The 22,903-nt window shown below is 34.4% G+C and overlaps 1 protein-coding gene across 4 annotated transcripts in view; it reads right to left on the bottom strand.

Moving 5' to 3' along the window:
* The window catches only part of LOC131666815 (large ribosomal subunit protein mL45), a 417,745-nt gene that overhangs the window by 37,720 nt on the left and 357,122 nt on the right, over positions 1-22,903 (bottom strand). For all 4 annotated transcript variants that reach the window (XM_058939774.1, XM_058939791.1, XM_058939763.1 and 1 more), the window contains one exon: positions 10,928-11,077. In XM_058939774.1, coding sequence (XP_058795757.1) covers positions 10,928-11,077 — 150 coding nt within the window. The remainder of the gene's footprint in view (positions 1-10,927; positions 11,078-22,903) is intronic.

The following is a 22,903-nucleotide window of genomic DNA, read 5'->3' as shown; positions in this document are numbered from 1 at the left end:
TCACCTCGGGAATTTAACGCGGTATTGAATTCGGTGAAGCTGAAGGCTTCATCTAGGAAGTGATTAGTTTCAGTATGGGAAAAGAGAGAGGGGTCCGTTGGAACCCATATCGGGCATAAAGTGTTGAGTGCAGTTTCGATTTGTATAGTTTTGTCGAGAACTTCTTCTTTACTTAGAGGGTTTATTTTTATCCACTTTTTTTTTAAATAGTTTTGCTTTGTCCCATGTATATTTCAGATTGTAGTTGAAGTTGATAGTTGCAGCGAAATTACGAAAACATTCTCTCTTTTTGTTTTTGAAAGTTTTTTTAGCCAATGCTATTAGTCTCTTGTAATTAATGAGATCTGCAATATTATTTGTAAATTGCCAACGTTTAAATGCGGCTTGCCTTAGGCGTTTAATTTTATCGCATTCACTGTCCCACCACGGTACCGGATTCCTATGGCTGCTGTTATTATGTTTCCTTCGTTTAGGGGTACATTTTCCAATAGATTCTTTAATTACTTGGGTAAACATCTCGTATTTTACCAGCGTAGGAAGATTATCGTAATCAGGATCTAAGAATTTATGGTAATTGTCGTTTATTATTTCGTAAAATTTATTCCAATCAGTGCGCATGGATTGGGTTTTGAAAGTGCGTTTTTGATAGTAAGATTTCTCGGTATGAAGTGTCGCATGGATGGGGAAGTGATCAGAACCATAGGAGTTGTCTAGTACTTTAACCTTAAGTAGGTGAGCTAAATTGATAGTTGAGAAAAGTAAGTCAATGTTCGATTTAGTGTTGTTATGTGTGTTGATGTGAGTGTAGGTATTATTATTGTGCAGAAACAAGTTATGTTTTTCGGCTTGTTCGTGTAGAAGTTCGCCATCAGTGTCAGTGCAGTCTGAATTCCACGCAGTGTTATGTGAGTTGAAATCACCTAGTAAAATACAGTTATCGTTACTGGTTTGAGTGTAACACAATAATGTGTTCCATTGTTGTTCATTTAGAGAAACATGCGGAGGTTTGTAACAAGCAATAATTGTAATAGGGTATTTAAGATTGGTGATTTCGACGGCACATACTTCCACAAGCAAGTTAATATTTTGAATATTTTTTTTCAAGACATAATTGAATTTATTGCGGATTAGGTATACAATGCCTCCTCCAGTTGTATGTTCCCTATCTTTACGCAAAGTGTTGAAGCCCGAGAAGAGAAATTTATCTTTTTTCTTTAACCATGATTCTACACAAACGAATATATCGATGTCTTGGATAAGTTCAGATAATTCATCGATTTTATTGCAAATACTTCTAGGGTTCCAGTACAAAATTTTTAATTCAGAGTGTACATAAATTTTATTATGCGGAGCGTAAACTGTCTGGTTACTCTTTTGCATATTGAATATTAGATAGTAATTGAAAGGGTGATATAAATAAGAAACACGATAAATACAACCTATACAAGTTATTTATCATTGGCTTTCGTTGTTGGAGTATTCGTCGTCTTCTGTTGTTTCTACTTCCATGCTCAACTGAGTGGCTTTGAGTTGCTTGATAATGCTTGTAATTCTGCGTTTTATTGTTCTCCCATTAATGTTGGTGTGTACGTCGTTTAGCATAACTATCAAGCCGTTGTAATTATTAGTAAATGTGTCCGCTAAGGCTGGTATGATCTTATACTCATAATTGTAAGAATCTTTCAAGAAATTATATAGTTGTGCGAATGTTATAGGATAGGTTTCGAGTGAGAGCACGGCAGTCTTTTCTGCTACCGCGGTTAACTTAGATTCCAAATCACTGGGTGGCTCTTTCGGGGTCGTCAACTTTTTTCTTTTCTCTACGTGGGCAGTAGTGCCGAGAGTTTTTCGAGTGGTATCTTCTTGATTATTTGAGGCTTGAGTACTGATGGATAGAGCGCGTTTGGCGAAAACCGTATTGTCAGGTGTCTTAATCTTCTTAAATAATTGTTGTCCGTTGAATTCGGGCTCGAATGATTGTTGGTTTGTAGGTTGGGTAAGAGCAGTGTTATGGAGAGAGATTCCGTTCGTATTGTCGATAGCTTGTAGTATATCATTCGATGTATTATTCACCTGTTCCGTCGTGTTTGAGAACGACTGTGTATTACTCTCGTATGTATGCTCGTCTTTGTTTTTAGAACAGTACCTGGCAGTGTGTCCTTCTTGATTACAAAGAAAACATGTGATCTTATCTGTGGAAATATAAATGTGGTGAATGGATTCATCGTAGTTGAGAGTCAGCTCCTTGGGGAGTTTGTTGACATCTTCCGGATCGATGTATAGTTGTCGGCGAAAACTAAGTATGTGTGAGAAGCCAGTTTCAGCAAAGCCCAATCTTATCCAGCTCATGTTAGATTTAGGCTCTATGCCTCTTGTCTTTAATTGAGCAATAATTTCGTCGTGAGGAATACTCGGATGGACATTGGAAAGAATGACTCTACGTGATTTTGCAACATATGGTCTCATTTTGAATATTTGATTGTTGATTACAAAGGTGTTGTTTCCTTCGCTAGTCAATTGATCTACTAGCTTTTCGTCGTTGAGATAACAGCAAAATCGATTTTGAGAAATTTTGGAAGCAGCGATGATGTTAGCTGGAGACGTTTTAGTTGCTATGCCTCTGAGATAGTCTTTAATTTCAATACCGTCTGCTGTGTCAATAATTATGGCTAAATTCTTTTTTGGGAACATGCTGTTGCTGACGATTTTCGAGAACGATGGAGTTGGTGATGGATTCATTTTACTAGGAGTTGGAGTTGGCACTTTTTCTTGCGGATTAACACTTGCACTTTTCAGCGGTTGTGTGAGGGGGGAAGATTCGGTTTGCATTGTGTTGGTGAACGTTTGAAAGGATAACTAATTCAAGTGTATATAAACGACAAGAATTTGTGAAGGCACTAAGCACATACGTCGCGGGCAAGCCGCGACGTACAAGAATACACAAATGTAGAACTAGCCGGAGCGATTTGTATACACGTGTAACTCGCACGACTGCTAAAACCGAACTGTAACATCACAGTTATAATAGCTAATACATTTTCGGAATCACGGACTGAATTAATAGACAATGAGAAAATCGATGTAAAATTACATACAAAACCCCACACTAAGAGTATTAAGTAAATATAATTCCTAAAAGCTACAACTTCAAAATCAGAATCTGAAGCATCCAACCATAAGGCAAAATATGAACCTATCGAAACTGTTTATGACACTATTGATAACATAGCTGTTGAAAACACTAACAAGATTTTAATGTGAAAGGCACTGCTAGTTCCTGGAAAACCATTACAGTCTGAAAACTGTATCAGAATGTCCTGGGAAACAACAAAGTTCTTCTCTATTTTGATAAAGTAACTCAAGGAGCGGAAACTTTCACTAACTTAGTTAACTCGCTAAAATTTCAACCAAAACATAAAGACTTAATTGTTATAGATGATGTGGTGTTCACATCCACTTGTAATTGCACCAATATTATATAACATCAAAGTATGTTCCCACACTATAGGGAAACATGTGCGGTTGGACTCACTTATCGGGCCCGTTTAAATATAATGGAAAGGATAATATATGCAAAATAGAAGAAATCAAGCACGGAATACTACAACACAGCAAAACAGATGCTAATCAGACATTGATGAGGAAGATAGCAATAGTATAGTACAATATTTAGATTATATTTTTGCTGCTTTACATGGTAGAATTCACTGCCAAGTTTAGGCAAGCTGTACAATTGCTGTTTTTTATAAAGACTATTTTCCTTAGTTTTTAAGTTTTTTTTTCCTTCTTTTCTTCTTTCTTCTATAATTATATGCCAGACCATCCACAGGTACATATTTCCTCTGATGGGTTAGAATATTTTGTAATGTATTTGACCGGATCCATTTCAGATCGGGCAGGCCTACGGCAATGATATCTCCGATTGACTCGGCTGTGGAGTATGTTATCTACTTCAAAAATAAGCCGACACGTATTTTTTTTTTCGATTAGACCTCTACATCATTTTTTACGAGTATATTAAAAAAGTAGTTAAAAAATAAATTATCTAAAAATCAAATATTAAAATTTAAAAAATGCTCTATATTTTCTAATTTTTTTACTTAATATGTTATTTATAGCTTATTTTACTGTATTTCTTATACTCTTTCGAATGCGCCATGCAGAATAAAAAAATATTGAAAATTGGCGGGAAAAACTCAATTTTTCGAAAAAATTTCAAACTCAATTTTCTCAAAAAAGCCATCGTTTTTTTTTTCAAATTTTTATGATAGATTAAGCATTACAAGACCTTTAAATTGGTATAGGAGTGATCGCGTACTTTTACGTTTTAGTGATAAAATATCGATTTTTCGTTTTTTTTTTTTGCCCAAAACATTGATAATAATAGTTTTAACATGTGAAACGTGTTTATATATATATATATATATATATATATATATATATATATATATATATATATATATATATATATATATTGTAACAGGCTGCCGTTTAACCGTTAACCCATTAAACCTATTTGTTATTTCGGTCAAACGACGCCTTGTTATCTACGTGCCGAAAGCACGTCAACCTACCTTGTCCGGGAGTGCGTCTGCGCAGAATTTCCTCGCCAATCCGAGTTGGGTTCCCCAACTCGTCACTTGGCGGCGCTGTCGCACTTGCTTAGCATCGCTCCTGCGGCTGCTGCTAGAAACTAGGTTGGCGATTCGCTTCTACCGATGTCCGCGTGATCCGTGCTACGCTACCGGCTTATTGGAATCGAACGTCAACAAACCCGAACTCCGGACAAAGGAAAGACAAAATAATGATTCGATTTAGCAATAACTATCGTTCACTTTATTTAAATGAATCAATTACACAGGGGGATGTGCCGAGAGACTTGCGCACGCAAATACAGTTGACAAGATAAACGGATGGAGAGAGAGAGAGAAAACCTCGCGATCGCCGCGAACTAACCGCTCGCACGCAACAAATTATCTCTTCGCGCACGCTGCGCGGGATCGCACGCTAACAACAATAAAGGGAAGGTGCACCTACCGCAAGACCGATGAGGATACGGTGGCCAACAGTATCCGATACACAAGCCGCTGAGTAACTGCTCCGCCACTCGCTGCACTGCCGCTGTTATTGCTGTTGATGTTTGTGTTGCTGCTGTTATTGCTGTTGCTGTTGGTGTTGCTGCTATAGGCGATTTCAACTGCGGTTACGGCCGCGCACGTTCACCAGTGCACGCACCACTCGCTCACTTATCGCCAATTGTTTGCTGCACCCTTGGCTCTCGCTCGCAAAACCACAAGAACAACGTCTACACTACGCTCACGCACTTGGATGCTACCGGACTGGGTGACACAGTCGTACTGCTTACCGAACTCTCCCCTCCCGGTCATTGCCCCTACGCGCCCTCTCTCTCTCTCGAACCGATCGCGGCTATTCCGCTCAGCCGCTTGTTAACCCACGCGAGTCGAACGATTTTCGGTAATCGTTGCAATATATATATATATATATATATATATAGATATTTATATATACATCCATATATACATATACAAGAATTGTACGTTTGATAGTAGTCTTGCGATTTTGATAGAATTACATTCCTACTTCTATAAATAGCTTATAAATATACACGTGCTCGCATTGCTGATATTGCAAAATATGATTTTAATAAATATACGTTTTTGAAAACTCTATTCATAATATAATATTTTTAAAACGAAAATGTATTACTTTACAAAGATAAATTATTAATTGTGTGGGTATCTTACCAGTATCATCTTGCTCATCGCTTGAAAAAGGATCACCTGTTTTGCTACTTTCATATTTTAAACATAAAAGATTGTAACAAGTTATACACACATTATCAAACGGTTCAAATTTTTTTCTGCCAAACTTCAATTTCAATTTGTTAGCTAAGTCACCAAGGCTTTTAAATCGCTTGTTTTTAGTTTTATATACACATGATTTATGCCTTTTTAAAAAGTCACAACACTTAACTCTCTTATCTGAATATGTACTATGTGGAGTCATAATTATAAACACAGAAATAAAACACTCAGTTATGATCTAAAGTGATTTTTGTTATAACGTACACTTGCTTTAATATATAATATACATCTAGAAAGCATGCATGCTTCTCTGTGTATACACAATTTACGACTGATAGAATCTGAACTATGTGCTATCAGCAATGCGAGCACGTGTATATTTATAAGCTATTTATAGAAGAAGGAATGTAATTCTATCAAAATCGCAAGACTACTATCAAACGTACAATTCTTGTATATGTATGTATGGATGTATATATATATATATATATATATATATATATATATATATATATATATAAACACGTTTCACATGTTAAAACTATAATTATCAATGTTTTGGTCAAAAAAAAAACGAAAAATCGATATTTTATCACTAAAACGTAAAAGTACGCGATCACTCCTATACCAATTTAAAGGTCTTGTAATGCTTAATCTATCATAAAAATTTGAAAAAAAAACGATGGCTTTTTTGAGAAAATTGAGTTTGAAATTTTTTCGAAAAATTGAGTTTTTCCCGCCAATTTTCAATATTTTTTTATTCTGCATGGCGCATTCGAAAGAGTATAAGAAATACAGTAAAATAAGCTATAAATAACATATTAAGTAAAAAAAATTAGATAATATAAAGCATTTTTTTAAATTTTAATATTTGATTTTTAGAAAATTTATTTTTTAACCACTTTTTTAAAATACTCGTAAAAATGATGTAAAGGTCTAATCGAAAAAAAAAAAAAATACGTGTCGGCTTATTTTTGAAGTAGAATAACACTCCACAGCCGAGTCAATCGGAGATATCATTGCCGTAGGCCTGCCCGATCTGAAATGGATCCGGTCATTTATGTATTTTGCTAACTATGTAACTTATGTACTAACTCTGGTAATAAATAAAATAAATAATTAAATAAATATTCACGAAATAATACAGGAAATAAAAACGCACGCAGTTGCAACTAATAACATAGTCAATGAAATCGCGAGAGGAAGGAAAAATAATACGCAACAAATAATGATACTTTGCCCATTACTCGCGCATTGCACAGTTTGACAGCGATGGCGCCGACATGCCGCACCACGTATATCGTGAGAAAGAGAAAGGGGGGGGGGGGAGAAGAGCGATCTATCACTTCAGAAGCGAGAGATTAAGAGATTAGTGACAATGAAAAGCGGCCCAGTCGATGTAGATGCTAAATGGCAGGCAACGATTCTCTTTGATGGGTGGTCTACTTCACCTAATACAGCAAAGTTGTAGGATTGTCTCTCTCGGCCTTTATCGATCCTCCTTACTTCTACTTCCTTTTCACTCAAGACAACAATTGCATTTTTTTAAGTTTTATTGCGTGCACGTAATTGATTCAGTGCCTGTACAGTTTAACCTGACTCTTTTTTTTATGCACCCCTATGAACATGTTCGGAACCATGGTCGCCAAGGCTTATACTATCTCTTTCTAATCATGTAAGATATTAAGACAAGCAATGCGGTTGCAGTCGGATTTGGACCAACCGACAGGACTGTCAGTTTTCAACCGCCATGGCATACATTCGTCGTTCCTCAGTCAACAGTTAGTCTCGGCTGATGACCGTCGTTAGAGGTGTCGGAAGAACCACAGGTGGAAACGGATCAACGAGCTGGCCGTGTCACTGATATCACTCGTGGAGAATTCTAGCTCATAGCCTTGTACGCTCTAGGTTTCCGTCAGCCGAGACTAAATCCTACTTTTAGAGGTATCATATTTGGCCACAGCCTTTTCATGCTGTTCCTGATACAAGTATTCGGCCGGTGGATACTTACCCTGGCTATTACCCTTTGTGGAGTAGGCAACGCTGAGTTTGGGGCTTTGGAGAATCAAACTTCAAGGGTCGTGTTAGCGCTATAGATAGATATGAAGGAGACGGAAATACGGCAGAGCAAGATGTCTTTTCACAGAAGTAAATCCATTAAGCAAAGCATCGTTATTATATCATAAGGGTACTGTGCCGTACTATCTATTCGGTAATATAATAGGACTTTCCACCGAATGCACAAACTGGTTCGTGCGACCGTTTACCTAAGTGAAGAGCAGAAATGGTCAGCAATCGCATGCGAGCGGTAGGAGCAATAACAACAGCAATGGTAGGAGTAACAGGAAGAGTAGCAACCAAAAGGTGGTCGTTGGACTGTGGAGGTCGGTGTCCGTCTCTCTCTCTCTCTCTCTCTCTCTCTCTCTCTCTCTCTCTCTCTCTCTGTCTCTTTGCCTCTGTATATCTGGGGTCGCGTACACATGTGTGTGTGACCGTACATTTCTACTGGCCCCCGCGTCTGGAATAACAGTTGGTTGCGTGTTTATCAGGCTAAGAGGAAAAGGATTACCAAGCAGCCTGTCTATAATCCTATTAATGCATTTCATTTCATTTCAAGATCATCGTCAGAACTATGTTTAATCCTGTTTTGAATTTTGTATACGCACCAATGTACTTCATTTTTGGACTTTTCTTTTTCCATTTGCGTGAGCGTCGATTATCATGCGCCGTGAGCCGACCTCTCCTAATTAATTAACGCAGATAACTTCGGTTAAGAGAACAGGCGCTGACTCTCACAAGGAACTACACGCAATGGATATTGGTAGAGATGAAAGCGGAAAAGAATGATCCATTTACAGTACAAATTGGCGATCCCAAAACTTACGCCGTTTATTGATACATATGATTCTTAATGCTTGATTTACAATAATAAAATATTGCAAGTGAGCGCGTTCGCTCAAACTTGCGTTTAACGCAGCGGAGACTTGAGCGAGTTTGCGACGCTAATCACGTGGATTAATACAGAAAGGTATGCTGTGTCCGAGTGAGAGCTGGTATAAGAAAGAGAGTAAACCTAAAGACGACCCACCGTATTCTGCTAACTTGCTGAAGGAGAGGTAACGTCATTGGAAACGAATTCCTCTTGGCAGTTGGTATTGGCCAACTAGTGGCACGCGATCGACTAGAACCTCGTGCCGCGGTATGATGGTTGATGATTTTGACCACACGTGGCCCACGAATGACACCGGACATCTAGCTAATTGTCAATAATCCAAATCTTGGGCTATTCTTGATGAAGTGCGTAACTGTGGCTTTATTACGCCAGTCGACTTTTTTCCTTCTTCTCAAAACGTTTACAGGCTCAGACAACCAATCTACTCTTTAGCTTACGTCTGACTGCTTTTTTCTTTTTTTTTCGCCGCACGCGCCGCTCTCCTTACTCCTCATCAGTCAAATTTTCTCTCTTTCTTTTTCTCGCTCTTCACATTCTCTCCTTTGCGGCATTGCCTTGCCAGCCGCAACTCTCCCTTTCTAGATCCTGCAATGACACGAACATATACACTCTGTTGACAGAGTCATACTCGATCGCTGTGTTCGTACGAGAAGAGTGCCGTACACAGAGCCAGTGAACTCGCTGTAACCCTGACACATATTTATTTTTTTAAAAGAAGTATTATTAAACTGAAAGTCATTGTAATTAGACTATCAATTCTCATTGTCATGAGTTTCGTGCACGATTAATGTACACACCCGGTATATTATTCAACAATTGAACGTTCCGAATCCATTCCTTTTTCAATAATTTACGTTAATTATATTTCTCTGTTACATTTTGTATAACAATTTTTCTTGTCTTACCGCTTGGAATAGCATCATGATATTTCTAACAGCTACCTAGCAGATAATTTCAAACTAAAGGAAGAGAAAGAGAGTCGAATCTCACGTGGATTTTCTAGCTACGTACTTTCCCAGATTCAATAGGCAACTTGGAAAAAAGTTTATGCTCTAGCGAGTTGATGTACATTATATGAACAAGTCACCATAAAAATCCCACACGGTTACTTTTTAGTTCTCAGGTGGAACTAAGTCTGTAATTTAAAATGTCCACTTACTGCATCTATTATGATGTCTGTGATTTCAAATATAGTTTTGAATGAAGAAAAAATTTTAATGTATATTCTACAATTTTATTTGTATATTGGGTCTAAAACTTAATTAGTACGATTTTTTTTTAAATTTGAACATTTATTTAAGAAAAACATGTACAATAGTATTATTCAAAGTATTGTCCATCTGAAGCTATAACTTTTTCCTATCTTTCTGGTAATTTGTGGATCCCATCCAAAAAGAACTGTGCTGACTTGGCAGCCAAGAATGAATCAAGCCAATTTTTGATACTCTGCTCTGATGTAAATTGTATTCCAGTGAGGGCGTTCTGCATCGACCGAAACAAATGGTAGTCAGAAGGGGCAAGGTCTAGGCTATAAGGCGGATGGGGTAAAACTTTCCATCCACTGTTTTCCAAAGAGTTCTTAACCGGAATAACAACATGGGGCCGAGCGTTGTTATGCTGGAAAATTATTGCCTCGTGTCTGGTCGCATATTCCGGATGATTTTCGGCTATTGCTCTCTTCAAACGGATTAATTGTGTTCGATAGAGCTAGAGCATATTCAGCTTAAACTTCAACTAAAATACGATGACTTTTGGCAGCAGTTTTTTTCATTATAAAGTAATGAAGAAGAACTCCCCACAAAAACACTTTTTCAGGCACAATTTTCGACATATTTGAGTGAAAAAAAATTATTGTTGTTTACGCTTCAAATGAATGACATATAATAAAAAGACGCACAATGGCAGTAGCTTTCCAACGCAAGTTCGGAATATTGGAACGATGGAATAATACAAGTTACTTCATCTCTCAGCAAACCGCACGATTAAGTTATAGACCCAATAGTTGACGCTTTTTCTCATTCCTAAAATATGACGATGTCCATTCTATGCACAGTTTATTGAGTTTAAGTTATTGTGTTTTCTGCTCTATGACATTCAAATCAACATGAATAAATAATACAAATGAATGTTAAGATATTTTCTTTAATACCTGTTGAGTGTGAAACCTAGTAGTCACTTGTGCAAATATATTACTTTCTGTGAATAATGAGGTACATCTTGCATGGACAATTTTTGCTGGTTCTAATAGTTTCACTAATTTCCATATGAGGGTTTTATTCTCCAAATCATAGAGCATTTCCTAAAATAATTGTAAATATTAGTAACTTTATTATATATTATAATAAAATATAAAAAAGTAAAAAAATAAATAATATACTAATATCTAATATATAATAATATATAATATATAATATATACTGTAGTAAAACAGTAAGTAATAAGAAATAATGTACTAATTTCACTACCAGTGGAATTTAGTTTGCGATCATATATTCAAAGTTTCAATGCAATCGACCATATGCTTTTTAAGATATAATTTATTTAGTTCTTTTCTTTCATATGATTGATATAAGACAAGGCGTAAAAATAAAAGGGTTATTGTCGTAATATTTTTAATAACCATTTCTTTTGCAAACCTAAACATTGCTAGATAAGGCTATTTAATAATAGCTATTAGAATGTTGCAAATGAATGATTTACTATAGTTTTCCATTTATCTTTATATCATTAAATGTTTGTATTTCTGTTGCCATGATTTATTGATCAATTATTATGATAATTTGTAGTTGTAATAATTATCATTTCAATTATGTCTTTTATAATTATATTTTTCGATTTATGTTTATATTGTACAGTATTATATAACTACCTTGAAATGAGCAGTGATGCACAGGGTGATCCATTTTAGTTAAAGGGATTGAATAGCGGATTACTACTTTATAGTGAAAAATGACTTACACTAAATTTATAACAGACGGAAAAGGTCATCAAATGGTGACCTTGAAGTTGAGCTTGAACTAATTTTCAAGGCCCTTTGAAAGTCCAAGTAGTAACCTTTATTATTAATCTTATGTTCAGAATGGACAGAGTTTTTATCGTTCAGCTAAGGTATTGTGTACGAAGTAAGCCTACTTTCTGAGGTCGTTTAGGGATGATTTTAATAATGTTAATTTTTTCGTTTACATTTGATGAGAGTAAGGTTTAATAAAATTTACAATTATAAGTGGTTTGACTTATATTATCTTTGATCTTTTTGCTCATCTTTGTGTTTTCTCCATAGTAAATATTACATTTTATGATCAAAACTTTTATTTTTGATATCGGATTCAACATTTTGCATGTACAGTGCAAAATTTTTTCAATGAAGAATATCATCATAAATGAATTGGTCGCGCAAAAATAATTACCCCGCACTGGTTTGTCTGATATGACTTTTCCGGATTTTTATTTGTAAATATATTTACAACATCCATAACAAAGTCATTTTTTATTATTTTTAAATCTGAAATAACCATTAAAAAGGGCTACACTTCAGCTTTTCATACCACTATTTATATGTATGCTTGTCATTTTGAAGCCAGAAATATTGTCGATTGAAAAGAACTAAATTACAAGTTTCACAATGACGAATGGGGAGTGACGATTATAAGCCATGTATGCTTGTGATAAAAATGCTCATCAAAGTATTTTTTATGTAGTCAAATGGAGTTTGTCCTACACGTACAGGAATTCAATATTTCCATGAACAAATTTGTGTTCAAGAAGATTGCTATCGTTTCCAGAGAAGAAAATGCAATTCCTGAAGTTTTTCTATTCAAACTACCTTATCTGCAGAGGTAGTTATTGGTAAAAAATCAGTCTGAAAATCGTTGTTTGTTTAAGTAGAACATTTATAGCATTCCGCGGGAATCTGGTGATTTATCTTACGACAAGCTTAGAAAAAATAATACGAAAAACTCTTTGGAGCTACGAATTTTGTCAAGTCTCTGAAAAGTAAATTAGTTAAGGTCTTTGCTGATTAAAGTAGGCAAAATAAGTTTTTTCTTTTTCACATAAAAATATATATACATAATTATGAAATGAAATCAAACTCGTGAAAATATTTTTTCATAAATGCAAAGTATTGTACATAAGTAATAAATTTTGTAATAATGAAAAGAAGGGAAATAGTGAAAGATGGAAATTCACTTAATTTTAATTATATTCAGCAACGTTTCGTAAGCACATTTGCTGACCTCTTTAGGCTTTATTAACATAAAAACAACAAATTATTAACAATAAAATTGCAAATGTAATTTTAATGGCATATAATTATATGTATATTGTAACGGAGTAGATATCCATCTATTTAATTAAGCGCGCTATCGCATCGAAGAGCGCGCGGGATTCCCTAAACGTTCAAATTCCGTACGAGAGATTAGTTATTGACAATTATATAACAATCGCGAAATTAAGCTGGCCAGCTTACCTTATTAGCAGTCGCACAGAGAACGAGAGAAAAAGTTCGCACTCTAGTTGCGGGAAAGTCTGTCTTTGTCACGAGGTATCTCGCGTTTTCGGTTTCGCCCTCGATGGCGAAACCCCTCGCTCACGCACACTAGCACGTACTCGCTCTGGTCTGGCTCAGGCACAGCTCCTGTCGATCCTTATCAGTTGACTCCTCTTAGCACTCCAAGAAAACTCGGGAAAAACTCTAATTGTTACTAGCAGCAGCTGAGTGTGCGGGTTCTAATCTTCAAATGGTTCATTTTCATACGCGCGCGTTCCGTCCCGTCGCGTGCCGAATTCCCTCATTACATCTTTCCCCAACCGATAGGTGCTGCCCCCGCAGGCAGCCGCATGATTGGGCTGTCAGTGCTAATAAGATGTTTACCGTTACAATATGTGTACCTGATTCCTCTCGTAGTCAAATTATTATAGGCTGAAACGAATAGCTCGTGGACAGTCACGTTACAATAGAGTAAGAAATTAAATATTTCAACACATATATATATATATATATATATATTCTCCATCTATCATCCCTTCCTCATCGATATTAATAAAAGCTTATAAATATGACTAAGATATTGTATATCCTCTTTTCTATTTAAAGTGTTTTTATGTAAGCCGATGTGTAACATTTCGGATATTCTGCGTTTCTTATAATTCTTTTCATAATCCAATATCTTAGCTTTGTCCCAGTCAAATTCGTGTGAGAAAGTTCTTCTATGTGTAGCTACTACTGTATCTGAGTCAATGATTTTTTTTTGTGTTCATTTAATCTAATTTTTAAGGATCGCTTACTTTCACCTATGTAGACCGCTGAACATTGTTTGCAGTTAAAATTGTAGATAATACCAGTGTTGTCTAATAAATCAGATTTATCTTTTCCTAAACGGATAAACTCCTGTAATGGTTTTTGTAATAACGGGATAGGCATAATGCTATGTTTTTTTAACACAGATGAACATTTTCTGAAGATGTTGCAATTATTAGGAATAGCGACTGTAGGTAATTTTTTAATTTCTGTTTTAACTGTTCACTGTTTAAAATGTGAGAGTTCGGTTTATTTATTTATTTTTTTTATTTAACGTCGCTCTATATATGCTCCATCAGTGCTAATCAGCGACGGAGGCTTGCAATGTGTTTGAGAACAAAGCACATGAAACTTTTTTCAGTGGTGCTTGTATCAATCAGCAGGAACTGGGAATCGAACTCGGGCCTACCGGGTGCGAGTCTGTCGCCCTACCGACCGAGCCATTGCAGGCCTCTAGTTCGGTTTATTTATAACTGTTTTAAGAGCACTATATAAGAATTTTGCTACTCGTAATTTGTGAGTAGGTCTATTAATTGATGTAATTATTGGTTGTAGTGGCACATTTTCTTTATGTATTTTTGGTAATCCATAGCATTTTGCTATAGATGTGACGGTTTGAGTTAAATCATTATTATACTTAGAGTCAAATCATTATTATTATACTTAAATGAAGAATATCTATACATATGTGTTGAAATACTTCATTTTATACTGTATTGTAACGTGACTGGATACGAGCTATTCGTTTTAGCCTATAATAATTTGACTACGTGAGAAATCAGGTACACACATATACATATAATTATATGCCATTAAAATTACATTTGCAACTTCATTGTTAATAATTTGTTGTTTTTCTGCTAATAAAGCCTGAAGAGGTCAGCAAATGTGCTGACGAAACGTTGCTGAATATAATTAAAATTAAGTGAATTTCCAACTCTTACTACTACCCTTCTTTCCATTATTATAAAATTTATTATTTAAGAATATTATAAGGTGATCAAGACAGTATGTTACGTAATCTAAACTAGTGTGGGCCTCAAAAGTTGATCAAAGTAATTGGCAATATTTTTAGATACTTTATAATTATTCCAGGTTTTCTTGAAATGGCAATGAACAGTTTCCATTGCCTGCTCAGAATAGTATCAAGCATTTATTTTACTGCACGTCGCTATCATTCGCGCGAATCGCGAATTCAAAATCAATAGATCTTCTATCGGAAATTAGTAAAACACAGTGGAAAATTTTGACGGTTTCCCGCACAACAGCTTCGGCTTAACTGAAAAATGAACACTTGCGCGCTCCCCCTCTCTTACAAGGGAACCACCCCAACCCGACCTCATCGATTTGAATGATTTTGGGATATGTTGTAGTACTTGAAAAAAATTAGATACGGGTTTTTTTATCGGACCATAAGGGCTTTTAAGGGGTGAAATACACCCTGAAAATCAACCACTAAAATCAGTTTTTTTTAATTTCTCAGCATCAAATGAATATTTTTCCGTAAACTCAACGTTAAAAAATTTCTTATAAAAAGGCGCTTTTAAGGACATAACATTTATACCGAAGGGTTGCAACCCCCTTTTTAATAGGGTAAATATACTATTTTTTGTACTGTTTTACGACATGTAATATAGTAAATCAGCTTGAGTAATTTAAAAATCGCACTGATAATGAGAAAATACCAAAACTAAATTAACGTGTTTCCGGATTTTAAAAAAAAACATATGTTTAAGGGGTGTTTCACCCCATAGAAACCATCCCCGTTAAACTATCAGCAGGTTAATCTACCTAACCCTGGGATAAACAAGTTTAGTCGTTTGTTATTTCTTGAAATAATTTAATCCTATGCATGAGCAAGCTACCTCAACTTCCCAACCTGCCTCTAACCCATCAAACCCCCATAAACCACCCTTACCGAACCACATGCAGGCTAACCCACCTAATCCTGGGAAAAGCAACAATAGTGGTTTGTTATTTCTTGAAATAATTGAATTTTTCACCATAAGCGAGTCATCCCAGCTCAATCATATACCTCTTATCCACCTACCCCTAACCTGTCTAACCCCCCACCCTTATAAACTACCCTTACTGAACCACATGCGGCCTAACCTTATATATGTTACGTCCTGAGACGTAAATATTTCTTCATTTTAATTTCATCAGCAATCGATTGAAAACGAAATAATGTAGAAACGACGAACGGCATTTTTACGAAATACAAACTCAGCGAAATTAAAAGATAAGTAGTCCAAAAATTTGGGGCGCCCGACATTTTGATTTTCTGATTACTCAACACATTAATACGGGCCAAAGAGTTAATATAAAAACAGAGACTCGACTTTTCGGCAGCGGATTCGCGACGCGCGACTACTCAATAGCATTAAAATTTGTTAAAGTTCTTACGAGCTGATTCGTGAAGCGCGACGGCCGAATAACGTACAATTTACCTATTGTTATTTTTTTGAGAAATCATTTCTGTCTTTGAATAAATAAATAATTACTTGAATCGAGTGTTCGTGCATCATTACCGACCGACCTCACATATACTTCATCGAGATAGAGCTAAGCAGCCAATTTAACTCGAAATAATAACCCAGGTAAGTTTCTGTCACTATAATAATTTCTAATAAATGAATGATCATACATATTCTAAAACTACACGTCACGGCTACGTAGTCGCGACATAACAATAGGTCCCGGTACTAAATGGGTGTTTGTTTCATATAAAATAACATTCTAGATGAAATTACATTTTAATGAGTAACAAAAATCTCTCTAGCCCTATTGAAGCAAAACGACTCACGCGGCTTTAGGTAAAAAATAAACCAGAGTTAGAATGTGATATAGTGCAACCGAGCACATCCGTTATATATCCTTTCAAACGATCAAGGAAACTGGTACACTCTCCTCCTAAAGGAATTAGTAGGGAAAATACGGAAAAAACATTAAATAATATAGTAACACCTAACGAAAGCACGGTACAAGAAGTTCAAGTATTTAATACGTTGGACGTAAACAACTCTGTAGAAAATCCACTTCAACGATTAACACAAAATTTTGAACACTCAAATTCATTATTAGATTTGGACTTTACTCTTGATCAGAATTACGAATTTTCATTTAATAATAACGAATACACAGATATTGGTGGTATTTGTAACGAAGAGAGTATTTGCAAAGATGCGAAACGTACAATAAATACGAACGGAACGGACAGACAAGTAGTACTCTATAATCCAATCATTCAAACAAATAAATTTGAACAAGTTATAACGACGGTGTAGAAACAAGCAACAAAATGACGCAACCGTTACGTTTACCGCTTAAATATGTTGCAGATTTAGTTCCAAAGTTCGATGGAAAAAATATGACAACTAATGAATATATTGAAAAATTGAAACACGTAAAAACAATTGTTTCTGAGTTAGAGGAACCAAGTTTAATATCAATTCTGAAAATAAAATTGGGCGGAGAAGTTTACAAAGCATTAGTAAACATCAAAATAGATAAGATAAATGATTATATCAAAGTGATAAGGCAGCTATTTCCCTCCTTTGACAACATTCATAGTTTATATGGGAAATTTACAGAAATCATCCAAAAACCAAATGAACCCGTCTTAGCATATGCAAACCGTTTACAGGAAATAGTTTTGCAAATTAAAAAAATGAAAAAGTTAGAAGCAAACGTAACTGACGAAGATTTCAAAACGTACGAAACAGTATTAAATGCTGACGCGTTAAAAATTTTTAAACAAGGTTTACAACAAGACATTCGTTTAGAATTAGGAAATCACATTGATTTGGGTACTGCTTTACAAGACGCTATTGAAATTGAAACAAACTTAAAAAAACAAAGATTATTGAGGGGTGATATCGCTAGTCCTTTTCATAGTAATGTAGACTCGATTACTGCTTCAGCAAATGTTACTCACATATATAATTATCAAATTTGTCAGGACTATAACCATGAAGCCTTATTTTGTTACAAAGGAGCTTGTGTATATTGTAAAAACAAAGATCACCTGTCAAACAATTGTAAGATTGTAAATAAAAAAATCGAATTGATATGTAAATTCTGTAATGCTCAAGGGCATTCTATAGACGGTTGTAAATTTAACAGAGTCAAAGGAAATCATTGTCAATATTGTCAGGTGATGGATCATACGGTTACACAATGCCCGTTTATTATAGAATTTGAAGTATGTTGCAAATGTAAGGAAAGCGGACACGTCCCGCACAACTGTTCAAAATCTTTCAAATCAGCGAACTTTTGCGCTGCTTGCGATAGCAGCGACCATACGATACGCAATTACCCGAATGTGACATGCAGGCGTTGCAATGAAATCGGTCACTCAGTAAAATATTGCCTAAACGCGGACGAAACGAAAGAATGTAGATTTGCAATGTGTTGTAACGGTCTATTTATGAGCTATTTATTAAATCACTGAATTAATGCAACTAGTCTAACGTATCTATCTGCGGCGCTACCTCACTGTTTACGCGATTGTATACAAATAAGAGTCTAATTAAAATAAACAGCTTGACGTCACAAAGTAATAGATACAGATATAATGATTTTGGATATTAAGAAAAATATGTTAATCAGAGATAAATTTAATATAACAAAGTATTGATTATATAGATTTTAGCATGTAGATTCATAATAACAAAAATTACATTCAATTATGAAATAATAATGAATATCAATATGCAAAGTTGATTTATTTATTACGTTAACATATGAAATATTAGAAAAATGTAAATAATTCATATGCAAAGTGAATAAGCATAGAACATGAGTAAGAATTGGTTTCATTAATAACAGCTGAAAAATAACTGTTATTAGTAAATAAACAATTAATAATTTATTTAAACAATAAGCTATATATAGAACGAAAATATTAAGTTTATACTTGATAATGATAACTTTATGATTTAAAAATCTTATATAATTAATCTAATAATTGCATAATAAGATTATAAAAAACCGTTACAAATATGAAAAATTAGTCATAATTCAAATGTTATTAATTAATTTAAATAATTAATTTTGGAGAATACTTCCACAATTAATTAACTATAAAGTTATATGAAAATTTAATAATTTTCTATTGTGAATATTGTAATATCACATTAATTAACTTTATTAGTTAATAACTTTTGACGACACTATTGGCGATAATTGTATATTGTATAAAATCAACAAATAACAAATTCTGTAAAGTTCACATCTGTTAAAAACTTAATATTAATGGTTATTTAGTTGTAAATTAAGAAAACTCATTTCTCAAAATTCGCGAATGTCTCTCGAATTTTCGATGAAATCTCTCCTGCAAAAATAAGCGGGAAAATCTGTGTATAAATAGGCTTACCTCTGCACAGGCTAGCATTCACTTCTAGCCTTGCAAGGTGAGCGCATGAGTCTGAATAAACTTGGATTATACCTAAGTTCTTTCTCTCATTGTAATTAACTGAGCAAGACTGTCCCTTCCTTATAATTTGAGCTCGACTTATAGAACATCTCGCGCTATAAGAAACTTGGGCCGAATTATATCCTATCAAAGAAAGACTTTAGCTCTGCTTATGGGACAATTCGCACCATAAGAAACTAGGGCATTGTCTGACTTTCCTCGAAATATTGTACTCGTTTATGTATATTTGATTTACTTATTGATAACATTTGATTTATTTATCTCTTTTATTGACAATTAGAGTAAAATCATTGGAAACAAATTCTTACTCATTAGCTAGATACGAGAGTTCGAATTATTTTATTTATAAGTGATACGAACATCACAGTGTACAATCTGTAAAGAAAAAGGTCATGAAGCCAATAATTGTGAATTGGCAAGAATCCTGGTTAGCTATAGTAAGAACAATAGAAGTAACGATAATAAAATCAGTTCAAATACAAATTCTAGTGACGATAAACGCAGAAATGGAAATTTTAATCACGATAACGGACCTTCACGATTCAATAATTTTGGGAAAAGAAATAATAACACTAAGTGTGATTATTGCCACATGAATAATCATGTAATTGACAATTGTTTGAAATTGAGAGCTTTAGAAAGAAACGTAAAAACTACTAGTATTTGGACTTATTGCAAGGAATCAGGTCATAAAGTCGAATCATGTCCAATTATAAAATCACTAGAAAATAAACAAGAAAAATTTTGTACAATTTGTAAACGTACCGATCATACAGAGTCGACTTGTTTCAGACGTAATATTCAGGGAAACGAATAGATTCATCCGAACATGAGTGCACGGAGGAAATAAATAAAAAGTCACTGGCTGCAGAATTAGGAGACGAAAAAACGACAACACGAAACATGGACATTAATGACCAAAATGAAACTCACGCATTAAATTCAATAGGACAATATGAGTCGCAAACCAAAACGGAAAAAAATAATAAAGTATGCCTCCAAAATGATAAACAAAAGAAACTTTATAATGAATATAATGACAACATAGAACTTACAAATATTATTGAAACTAAAATGCCAATGTATTTCCTAAAATTAAAAAATTTGTTACAATACATACAGGTACCGAATCCGTTTTCGGGTGTTAATTTTAATTTACTTATAGATAGCGGAGCTCAAATCAATATCATAAAAAGCGATTGTATACCATCAAACGCTATTTTGGACTCAGAAAAAATTTCATTATCCGGTATTACTGATAAAACAATTCAAACATTACGTTTGATAAAAATAACAATTAATGGGTTGTTAATTGATTTTCATATTGTACCAAGAGAATTTTCAATCCCTTATCACGGCATTCTTGGTATACCTGTTCTGAAAGAAAATAAGTTAAGATTAGATGAAGGTTATTTGGAAATAAATAGTAAGAAAATAAAACTTGTATCAATACCGTTGACTCAAATGAACTCAATCGTTTTTACCGAAAACAAAAAGAAAGAGGAATCAAGGATAACAGAAGAACATAAGGGATTTTTAAGTCAAATTTTACATGGCATTAATAAGGAAAATAAAACAAAAAACGAAAAAGAAAAACACTACGAAGAATCGAAAATCATTGAGGAAAATATCAAATTTCATCCACTAGAAAGAGAAAATATACTAGAGGACCCCGAATCTGTTACATTTCCTTGCACAACAACAACGGATAAAATAAATAACGAAACAATGACTGTAAAGGATTTAAAAGTAGAACGCGAGATCGAAAGTTGTAAAAACTCATTACTAATACCTTTTTCTTCCAAGGGAATAACGAACTTGGAAGCTGAATTAGAGAAAGACCCTTCCAAAATAGAACACATGATTACCGATATAAATGTAGCAATGATTACTGATGAAATGATCAACACAAAGGATGATTATGCAGACAATTATGATTATAAACAATTTATATCGGTTATAAAAGAAAATATAGGAATAGAATTCCTTTCGGAAAATACTGTTTCAGAAGAAATCCTAACATATCAATATTTATCTTTCGACTTAGAAAACTTTCCAAGCAGTATTGAACGAACGGAAAACATAGATTTCAATGTAAATGAAAATGAAATTGTATACGCGGGTAGCATAAACCTTTTAGGAGAGGAACAAAATAAAATTGAAGGAAATCAATTAAGCCACAAGGAAAGAGTATTAGAAAAAATAAATTTGAGAGATTTAATCGGAAACAACTATAAGATAATGAAAGAACTTATTGAGGAAAACGAAATGTATTTTGGGCCGATGGCGACAGATTAGGTACATGTAATATAGAACAACATGAAATTAATTTAACAGACAACAAACCGATACACGTCAAACAATTTCCCTTGCCACACAAATTACGAGATATTGCTATTGAAGAAGTAAAATCATTAATATCTAATAATTTAATAAGGAAATCGAAAAGTGCTTTCAATGCACCAACATGGGTAGTGAAGAAAAAGAGCTTAGCAGACGGGAAAGCTAGATGGCGATTAGTAATTGAGTACAGGAAATTGAATGAAAAAACCGTTCCTGACCCATATCTAATTCCAAACATAACAGAAATATTTAATCAACTCGAGAAAGCAAAATTTTATCATGTTGTCGATCTAAAATCCGGCTTCCATCAGATAGCAATGCACCCGAAAGATATTTTCAAAACAGCGTTTAGCATACATCCATTAGGAAGATTTGAATTTCTCGTTTTACCATTCGGATTAGTAAACTCGCCTAGAACATTTCAAAGAATTCTTAATACAATTTTGGGGGACTTAATCGCCAATACATGCTTTGTTTTTATTGACGATATAATCATCTTTGGAGAAACAGTGGATGAGGTCAATAAACGTTTTTCTGAAATAGCTCAAAAACTAAGAGAAGCTAACCTAAAACTTGAACCTCAAAAATGCGATTGGCTCAAAACAGAAGTATCCTTTTTGGGACATATTATCAGTGAATATGGGATTAAACCAGATAAAAAAAAAGTACAAGCTGTTGAAGCTTTTCCAACACCGACAATTACGAAAAACGTTAGAGAGTTCTTAGGGCTGTGCAACTATTATAGACGTTTTATTCCAAATTTTGCAGAAGTAACAAAACTATTAACTATACTCTTACATAAAAACACAAAATTTTTCTGGAACAATGAACAACAGGAAGTTTTAAATAAATTAATAAAACTACTATGCGAAGCACCTATCTTACAATATCCACAATTTAACAAACCTTACATCGTTAGAACAGACGCATCGAATCATAGTTTGGGCGCAGTCCTTTCCCAGGGAGAATTAGGGTACGATAGACCCATTGCATACGCTTCAAGGGTTTTGAACAAAACAGAACAGAATTATATGACTTATGAAAGA

The sequence above is a fragment of the Phymastichus coffea genome, unplaced genomic scaffold (genome assembly GCF_024137745.1).
Source record: "Phymastichus coffea isolate CEN01 unplaced genomic scaffold, Cenicafe_Pcof_1.1 PCOF00004, whole genome shotgun sequence".
NCBI classification, from domain to species: domain Eukaryota; kingdom Metazoa; phylum Arthropoda; class Insecta; order Hymenoptera; family Eulophidae; genus Phymastichus; species Phymastichus coffea.
The sequence above is the reverse complement of the archived record's forward strand: the minus strand, read 5'-3'. Positions and strand labels throughout refer to the sequence as shown.